Genomic DNA, 8,698 nt, shown 5'->3' on the forward strand with positions numbered 1-8,698 from the left:
GATCCCAATTCTGCCCCATAGACCTCAATTCCGCCCCATAGATCCCAAATCCCGCCCCATAGACCCCAAATCCCGCCCCACAGATCCCATCCCTGCCCCATAGATCCCAAATCCCGCCCCACAGATCCCATTCCTGCCCCATAGATCCCAAATCCCGCCCCACAGATCCTAATTCTGCCCCATAGATCCCAATTCCGCCCCATAGACCCCAAATCCCGCCCCACAGATCCAATCCTGCCCCACAGATCCCATTCCTGCCCCATAGACCCCAAATCCCGCCCCACAGATCCAATCCTGCCCCATAGATCCTAATTCTGCCCCATAGATCCCAATTCCGCCCCATAGACCCCAAATCCCGCCCCACAGATCCCATCCCGCCCCACAGATCCCATTCCTGCCCCATAGACCCCAAATCCCGCCCCACAGATCCAATCCTGCCCCATAGATCCCATTCCTGCCCCATAGACCCCAAATCCCGCCCCACAGATCCAATCCTGCCCCATAGATCCAATCCTGCCCCATAGATCCTAATTCTGCCCCATAGATCCCATCCCTGCCCCATAGATCCCAAATCCCGCCCCACAGATCCCATTCCTGCCCCATAGACCCCAAATCCCGCCCCACAGATCCCGCCAACCCCAAACCCCGCCCCCCAAACCCCTCCCCCCACCCTGCCCCTCCCCCTCCCCCCACCTGTCCCCATCCATCCCTCCCCCCCCCCCTCCCCGCCCCTCCCCCCCCTTTGCCCTTGCGCCGCGTCCGCTCCGCTCCCTCCGTGGGGGGGAGGGGGGAGGGGAAGAAACCCCCCAAAAAAACCCCCCAAAAAAAACCCAAAAAAAAAAATCAATGGGGCCCAGAGAATCTCTAGGGCGGGGCCTCGCTATGGGGCAGCGCTGCTGTGGGGTGGCCCTGACCGGGCTCTGCCGTGGGGCGGCGGCGATTTTGGGCTGGCCGGGCTTCCCCCGGGCCCACGCGCTGCTTTTGGGGGCACTTGTGGGGCTGGGGCCGCTGCTGAGGGGCAGGGGGGACCCCCACAGCGTGCTGGCCTCGCCCCATAACCGGCTGGAGGCGTGAGTGGGGCTGGGGGGGTGGGATCTGTGGGGCGGGCTGGGGGGTTTGGGGTGGGATCTGTGGGGCTGGGGTGGGATCTATGGGTCAATCTATGGGGTGGGATTTGGGGTTTGGGGGGTTGGGATGGGGTTTGGGGTCAATCTATGGGGCTGGGATGGGATCTATGGGGCCGGGATGGGATCTATGGGGCTGGGGTGTGGGGTTTGGGGTGGGTTATGGGGCAGGGATGGGATCTATGGGTCAGTCTATGGGGCTGGGGTGTGGGATTTGGGGTGTGTTATGGGGCTGGGATGGGATCTATGGGGCAGGGATGGGATCTATGGGGCTGGGAATGGGATCTATGGGGCTGGGATGGGATCTATGGGTCAGTTTATGGGGCTGGGAATAGGATTTGGGGTGGGCTATGGGGCTGGGATGGGATCTGTGGGGCAGGGATGGGATCTATGGGTCAATCTATGGGGCTGGGGTGTGGGGTTTGGGGTGGGTTATGGGGCTGGGATGGGATCTATGGGGCAGGGATGGGATCTATGGGGCTGGGAATGGGATCTATGGGGCAGGGATGGGATCTATGGGGCTGGGAATGGGATCTATGGGGTGGGGTTTGGGGTTTGGGGTGGGTTATGGGGCTGGGATGGGATCTATGGGTCAATCTATGGGGCTGGGATGTGGGGTTTGGGGTGGGTTGTGGGGCTGGGCATGGGATCTATGGGGCAGGGATGGCATCTGTGGGGTGGGGTTTGGGCCGGGTTATGGGGCTGGGATGGGATCTATGGGGCTGGGATGAGATCTATGGGGCTGGGGTGTGGGGTGTGGGGTTTGGGGTGGGTTATGGGGCTGGGATGGGATCTATGGGTCAATCTATGGGGTGGGGTTTGGGGTTTGGGGGGGATCTGTGGGGCGGGGTTTGGGGCGGGTTATGGGGCTGGGCTGGGATCTATGGGGCTGGGATGGGATCTATGGGGCAGGGATGGGATCTATGGGGCAGGGATGGGATCTATGGGTCAATCTATGGGGTGGGATTTGGGGTTTGGGGTTTGGGGTTTAGGGGATCTATGGGGCAGGATTTGGGGTGGGCTATGGGGCAGGGATGGGATCTATGGGGCTGGGGTGTGGGGTTTGGGGTGGGTTATGGGGAAGGAATGAGATCTATGGGGCTGGGATGGGATCTATGGGTCAATCTATGGGGCTGGGAATAGGATTTGGGGTGGGCTATGGGGCAGGGATGGGATCTATGGGGTGGGGTTTGGGGTGGGTTATGGGGAAGGAATGAGATCTATGGGGCTGGGATGGGATCTATGGGTCAATCTATGGGGCTGGGATTGGGATCTCGGGTGGGCCATGGGGCAGGGATGGGATCTATGGGTCAGTCTATGGGGCTGGGAATAGGATTTGGGGTGGGCTATGGGGCTGGGATGGGATCTGTGGGGCAGGGATGGGATCTATGGGTCAGTCTATGGGGCTGGGGTGTGGGGTTTGGGGTGGGTTATGGGGCAGGGATGGGATTTGGGCCGGGTTATGGGGCAGGGATGGGATCTGTGGGTCAATCTATGGGGCTGGGATTTGGGGTTTGGGGTTTAGGGGATCTATGGGGCTGGGATGGGATCTATGGGGCAGGAATGGGATCTATGGGGCGATAATTAATGGCTAATAACAGGTAATTAATGACTAATAACCGATTATTAATGGCTAATAACCGCTAATTAATGGCTACTAACCGCTAATTAATGGCTAATAATCGATTATTAATGGCTAATAACCTGTAATTAATGGCTAATAACCGCTAATTAATGGCTAATAACCGATAATTAATGGCTAATAACCGCTAATTAATGGCTGATAACCGATAATTAGTGACTAATAACAGGTAATTAATGGCTAATAATCGATAATTAATGACTAATAATCGCTAATTAATGGCTGATAACCACTAATCAGTGGCTAATAACCGATAATTAGTGGCTAATAACCGCTAATTAATGGCTAATAACCGATTATTAATGACTAATAACCGATAAATAATGATTAATAATCGTTAATTAATGACTAATAACCGCTAATTAATGGCTGATAACCGCTAATCAGTGGCTAATAACCGTTAATTAGTGGCTAATAACGCTAATAATTAATTATTAATCGCCCCCTCCCGCAGCCGCCTGACCGCCTCGGCCGCCGCCTGGACCTGGCTCCTGATTGGCTCCCTCCTGGTGGCCTCCCACCCCTGGCTCCGCCCCCCGTGGGGCTCCGCCCTGCGCGCCCTGGCCCGATTGGCCGTCGGGCTGGCGCTGTCGCGCGCCGGCCACGCCCTCGGCCACGCCCTGGAGGCGGCCACGGGGGCCTGCACCTCCCCCACCCCGCTGGGGACCCTGCTGCTGCCCCTGGGGGACCCCGCGGCCTGCCGGGGGGCGGGGCACAGCTGGGAGGGCTTCGGCCCCGCCCCCCAGGCCTTCGCCCTGGTGCATTGTGGGTTGGGGCTGGCCGAGGAGGCGGCGGCGCTGGGGCGGAGCCTGTACGGCGGCGGGGGCAAGATGGCCGCCCGGCACAAGGTGGCCGCCACGGGGAAGATGGCCGCCCAGCCCAAGATGGCCGCCGAAGGCAAGATGGCGCCCTGGTACAAGATGGCGCCGTGGTACAAGATTGGGCCCTGGTACAAGATGGCCGCCGGATACAAGATGGCGGATGAACCCAAGATGGCGGGCGAGCCCAAGATGGCCGCCGGGTACAGGATGGCGGATGAACCCAAGATGGCCGCCGGATACGGGATGGCGGATGAACCCAAGATGGCCGCCGGGTACGGGATGGCGGGCGAACCAAAGATGGCCGCCGGGTACAAGATGGCGGCCGCGCACGCCGCGGGTGAAGAACCCAAGATGGCCTCCGGACCCAAGATGGCGGCCCGCTACAAGATGGAGGAAGGAGCCAAGATGGCCGCCGGCAGCGGGTGGGCGTGGCCGCGCCCAACATGGCGGCCGGGCTCCCCTGCGCGCCCAATCGGCTTCGAGTGGGCGGAGCCACCGCATGCAAATTACGGGTTGGAGTGGGCGGGGCCTCCCGAATACCCCTGGGGCGGGGCCGGCGGCCATCTTGGGCGGCCATTTTGGGGAGGCGGCGGTGGCGGCCAATATGAAGGCGGCCGTTTTGAGGGCGGCCATTTTGAGGGCGGCCATTTTCCTCCTGGCGGCCATTTCGAAGCGAGGCGCGGCGGCCATTTCGAGGGCGGCCATTTTGAGGGCGGCCATTTTGACCCCGGCACCCATTATGATCCCAGCGTCCATTTCGACCCCCCCGGCGGCCATTTTGACCCCGCCGGCCGCCATTTCGACCCCGCCGGCCGCCATTTTCCCAGCGCCGCTCGCCGCCTCGAGGGCGGCCATCTTGCCGGCGCCTCCGGCGGCCATCTTGAGGCGCCGCCCGCGGCCCTGTCGGTGCTGTACCTGCTGGCCGTGGCGCTGCTGCTCACCTGGCACCTCCTGCTGGTGGTGACGCTCACCTACCGCCACACCTGGGCCCGCAACGCCGCCGGCGCCGCCCTGGGCTGGGCCGCCTGGGCCCTCACCTACCGCGGCTGGTACCGCTGGGCGTGGTCGCCGGGGCCGCCCGGCTGGGGCTGAGGGGGGGGGGGGGGGGGTTGCAAAAACGGGGGGGAAACTGAGGAAATTTGGAGGGAAACTGAGGAAATTTGAGGGGAAACTGAGGAAATTTGGGGGGAAGATTTGGGGGGAAACTGAGGAAATTTGGAGGGAAACTGAGGAAATTTGGGGGAAAATTTGAGGGGAAACTGAGGAAATTTGGGGGGAAGATTTGGGGGGAAACTGAGGAAATTTGGGGAAAATCTGGGGGGAAACTGAGGAAATTTTGGGGAAATGTGGGGGGAAACTGAGGAAATTTGGGGGAAAATTTGAGGGGAAACTGAGGAAATTTGGGGGAAATGTGGGGGGAAACTGAGGAAATTTGGGGGAAAATTTGAGGGGAAACTGAGGAAATTTGGGGGAAATGTGGGGGGAAACTGAGGAAATTTTGGGGGAAAATTGAGGGGAAACTGAGGAAATTTTGGGGAAAAATTTGAGGGGAAACTGAGGAAATTTGGGGGAAAATTGAGGGGAAACTGAGGAAATTTGGGGGAAAATTTGAGGGGAAACTGAGGAAATTTTGGGGAAAAATTTGGGGGGAAACTGAGGAAATTTGGGGGAAAATTTGAGGGGAAACTGAGGAAATTTGGGGGAAAATCTGGGGGGAAACTGAGGAAATTTTGGGGAAATGTGGGGGGAAACTGAGGAAATTTGGGGAAAATGTCGGGGGAAACTGAGGAAATTTGGGGAAAATCTGGGGGGGAACTGAGGAAATTTTGGGGAAAAATTTGAGGGGAAACTGAGGAAATTTGGGGGAAAATTGAGGGGAAACTGAGGAAATTTGGGGAAAATGTCGGGGGAAACTGAGGAAATTTTGGGGAAATGTGGGGGGAAACTGAGGAAATTTTGGGGGAAAATTTGAGGGGAAACTGAGGAAAATTTGGGGGAAATGTGGGGGGAAACTGAGGAAATTTGGAGGGAAACTGAGGAAATTGGGGGAAAATATGGGGGGGAACTGAGGAAATTTGGGGGAAAATTTGGGGGGAAACTGAGGAAATTTGGGGGAAAATTGAGGGGAAACTAAGGAAATTTGGGGGGAATGTCGGGGGAAACTGAGGAAATTTGGGGGGCATTTGAGGGGAAACTGAGGAAATTTGGGGTGAATTAGGTTTTTTTGAAAAAACGGCGGGTTGTAAGGGGAAGGGGGCGTGGTTTAAAAGGGGAAGGGGCGGGGTTAAAGTGGGTGTGACAGAGGCGGGGAGAAATTGGGGAAAATGGCGGAAAACGAGGGAAAAAATTGGGAAATTTTGGGTTAAAATCGGAATTTTTAAAAAATAAAAAATCGGGATTTTAAGGCGGGAAGGGGCGTGGTTTAAAGGGAAGGGGCGGGGCTTAAGAGGGTGGGTGTGGCTAATGTGGGCGTGGCCTCCAAATGGCCACACCCCAAAATTTTTGAGGGGTTTTGAGGCGTTTTTGGGCTTTTTCCACCAGGGGGCGCCCCAGGAGCGAATTTTGGGGCGAATTCGGCGAATTTTGGGTTAAAAAAGGGGGAGGAGCCAAAAATGCAAATTAGGGGAAAATGAGATTTGGGGGAGAAACGGCGAATTTGGATTTTTGGTCCAAAATTTGGATTTTTTTGAGGCAAAATTGTGATTTTTTTGGACCCAAAAATAAAATTTTTGGACCCAATATTGGGATTTTTTGGACCCAAAATTGCGATTTTTTTGGACCCAAAATTGGGATTTTTTTGAGGCAGAAAATGCAGATTTTGGGGGTAAAATTCGGGGTTTTTTTTTGAGGTAAAAATTTGGATTTTTGGAGCCGGAAAATGAGGATTTTTTGGGTGGAAAAATGGCGATTTTTGGAGCTTTAAAATGAAGATTTTTGGGTGGAAAAATGAAGATTTTGGGCGGCAAAAATGAAGATTTTTGGGCGGATTTAAGGAGAAAATTGAGGATTTTTGAAGGTCGATTTTGGGGTGGAAAAATTGGGATTTTTGGACAGAAAAATTAGGATTTTTTGGGTGAAAAAATGGCGATTTTGGGGCAAAAATTGAAGATTTTTGGGTGGAAAAATAAAGATTTTTGGGGTGAAAAATGGAGATTTTTGGGGTGGGAAAAATCCGATTTTTTTCCGGGCAGAAAATGAAAATTTTAAAACTTAAATTTGGACCGAAATTCGCCGTTTTTTCCTTAAAAAAAAATGGAATTTTGGGATGGAAAGGAGGTAAAAATGAGGATTTTTTTTGGGGGGGGGAAAGGGAATTTTGGGGTTAAAAAGGGGATAAATGGTAAAAATGTGATTTTTTTAACGTCCTAAAAATTGTGGGATTTTTGCCATAAAAATGGTGAATTTTTGCCTTTAAAATTATGAATTTTTGCCTTAAAAATTTGTGAATTTTTATGTTAAAAATTGTGAATATTTGCCTTAAAAATTGTGAATTTTTGCCATAAAAATTTGTGAATTTTTGCCTTAAAAAGTTGTGAATTTTATGTTAAAATTTGTGAATTTTTATCTTAAAAATTGTGAATATTTGCCTTAAAAATTGTGAATTTTTGCCATAAAAAATTGTGAAATTTATGTTAAAATTTGTGAATTTTTGCCTTAAAATTTGTGAATTTTTGTGTTAAAAATTGTGAATATTTGCCTTAAAAATTGTGAATATTTGCCATAAAAATTGTGAGTTTTTGCCTTAAAAATTGTGAATTTTTGCCTCAAAAATTTGTGAATTTTTGTGTTAAAATTTGTGAATTTTTATGTTAAAAATTGTGACTTTTTTGCCTTAAAAATTGTGAATATTTGCCCCGAAAATGAAGAATTTTTACGCCAAAATCAATAATTTACCTTAAAACGCCGAATTTTGCCTCGAAATTTGTATTTTGCTCCTAATAATAATAATAATAATAAAAAAAAAATTGAATAAATTTTTATTTCTCTGCGTGAATTTCTTTTTAATAAAATAAAAAAATTGAATTTTAACCCCAAAAATTTGAATTTTTTTCGTCCAAAATTCGATTTTTTTTTCTCATTAAAAAAATTTCATTTTTTAAAACCCAAAATCTTAAATTTCTACCTCAAAATTCTCTTTTTTTTTTTTGTTTTTTTTCCACCGACTCGGGTATTTTGAACCAAAAAATGCAAATTTCACCCCAAATTTTACGGGAAATTTCGAGTTTTACCCAAAACCTTCGGGATTTCCCCCAAAAAGGGCGGAGGGGCCAAAAAAAGCCAATTTTTTCCCCCCAAAATTTACATTTTTCCCCCCAAAATTTGCATTTTTCACTCTCGGCTCTGCCGCTTTTTAACCGAAATCTGCTTTTTTCGCCTTAAAAATTCGGATTTTTTTTTCTGAATTTTTACCCAAAAAAAATCAGAATTTTTAACCCCAAAATTGGGGTTTTTTTTTCACCCCAAAATTTCCAATTTTTTCACGACAAAAATTCCAATTTTTTATCCCCCAAAATTCCAATTTTTTACCCCAAAAATTCCAAATTTTTACCCCAAAAATTCCAAATTTTTACCCCAAAGATCCTCCAGTTTTTACTCCAAAAATTCAGAATTTTCCCCAAAAAATTCAATTTTTTACCCTCCAAAAATTCCAAATTTTTACCTTAAAAATTCCAAATTTTTACCCCAAAATTTCGATTTTTTTACCCCCAAAATTCCGATTTTTTACTCCAAAAATTTTCATTTCTCTCCCCCAAAATTTTCCCATTTTTGCCCTAAAAAATCTCCAATTTTTACTCCAAAAATTCCGGATTTTTCCCCCAAAAATTCCAATTTTTTACCCCAAAATTCCCAATTTTCCCCCCAAGAATTCCGAATTTTTTACTCCAAAAATTCCGAATTTTTCCACAAAAAAAATCCAAATTTTTAATAAAAAAAATTCCGATTTTTCATCCCAAAAATTTCCATTTCTCACCCCCCCAAAAAAATCCCATTCCCCCCCAGAAATTCCGGTTTTTACCCCAAAATTTCAATTTTTTACCCCCCAAAATTTCGATTTTTTTAACCTCAAAAATTCCAATTTTTTACCCTAATAATTCTCCAGTTGTTACTCC

General features: G+C 49.8%; 1 protein-coding gene across 1 annotated transcript in view; it reads left to right on the forward strand.

Moving 5' to 3' along the window:
• Nucleotides 1–758: 758 nt before the first annotated feature.
• Nucleotides 759–8,698, forward strand: part of LOC128802332 (uncharacterized) — a 19,379-nt gene continuing 11,439 nt past the window's right edge. Inside the window, exons 1-2 of the mRNA XM_053968650.1 lie at nucleotides 759–1,070; nucleotides 3,221–4,668. Coding sequence (XP_053824625.1) covers nucleotides 847–1,070; nucleotides 3,221–4,668 — 1,672 coding nt within the window. The 5' untranslated portion in view covers nucleotides 759–846. The remainder of the gene's footprint in view (nucleotides 1,071–3,220; nucleotides 4,669–8,698) is intronic.

The sequence above is a fragment of the Vidua chalybeata genome, chromosome 38 (assembly GCF_026979565.1).
Source record: "Vidua chalybeata isolate OUT-0048 chromosome 38, bVidCha1 merged haplotype, whole genome shotgun sequence".
Taxonomy (NCBI): Eukaryota; Metazoa; Chordata; class Aves; order Passeriformes; family Viduidae; genus Vidua; species Vidua chalybeata.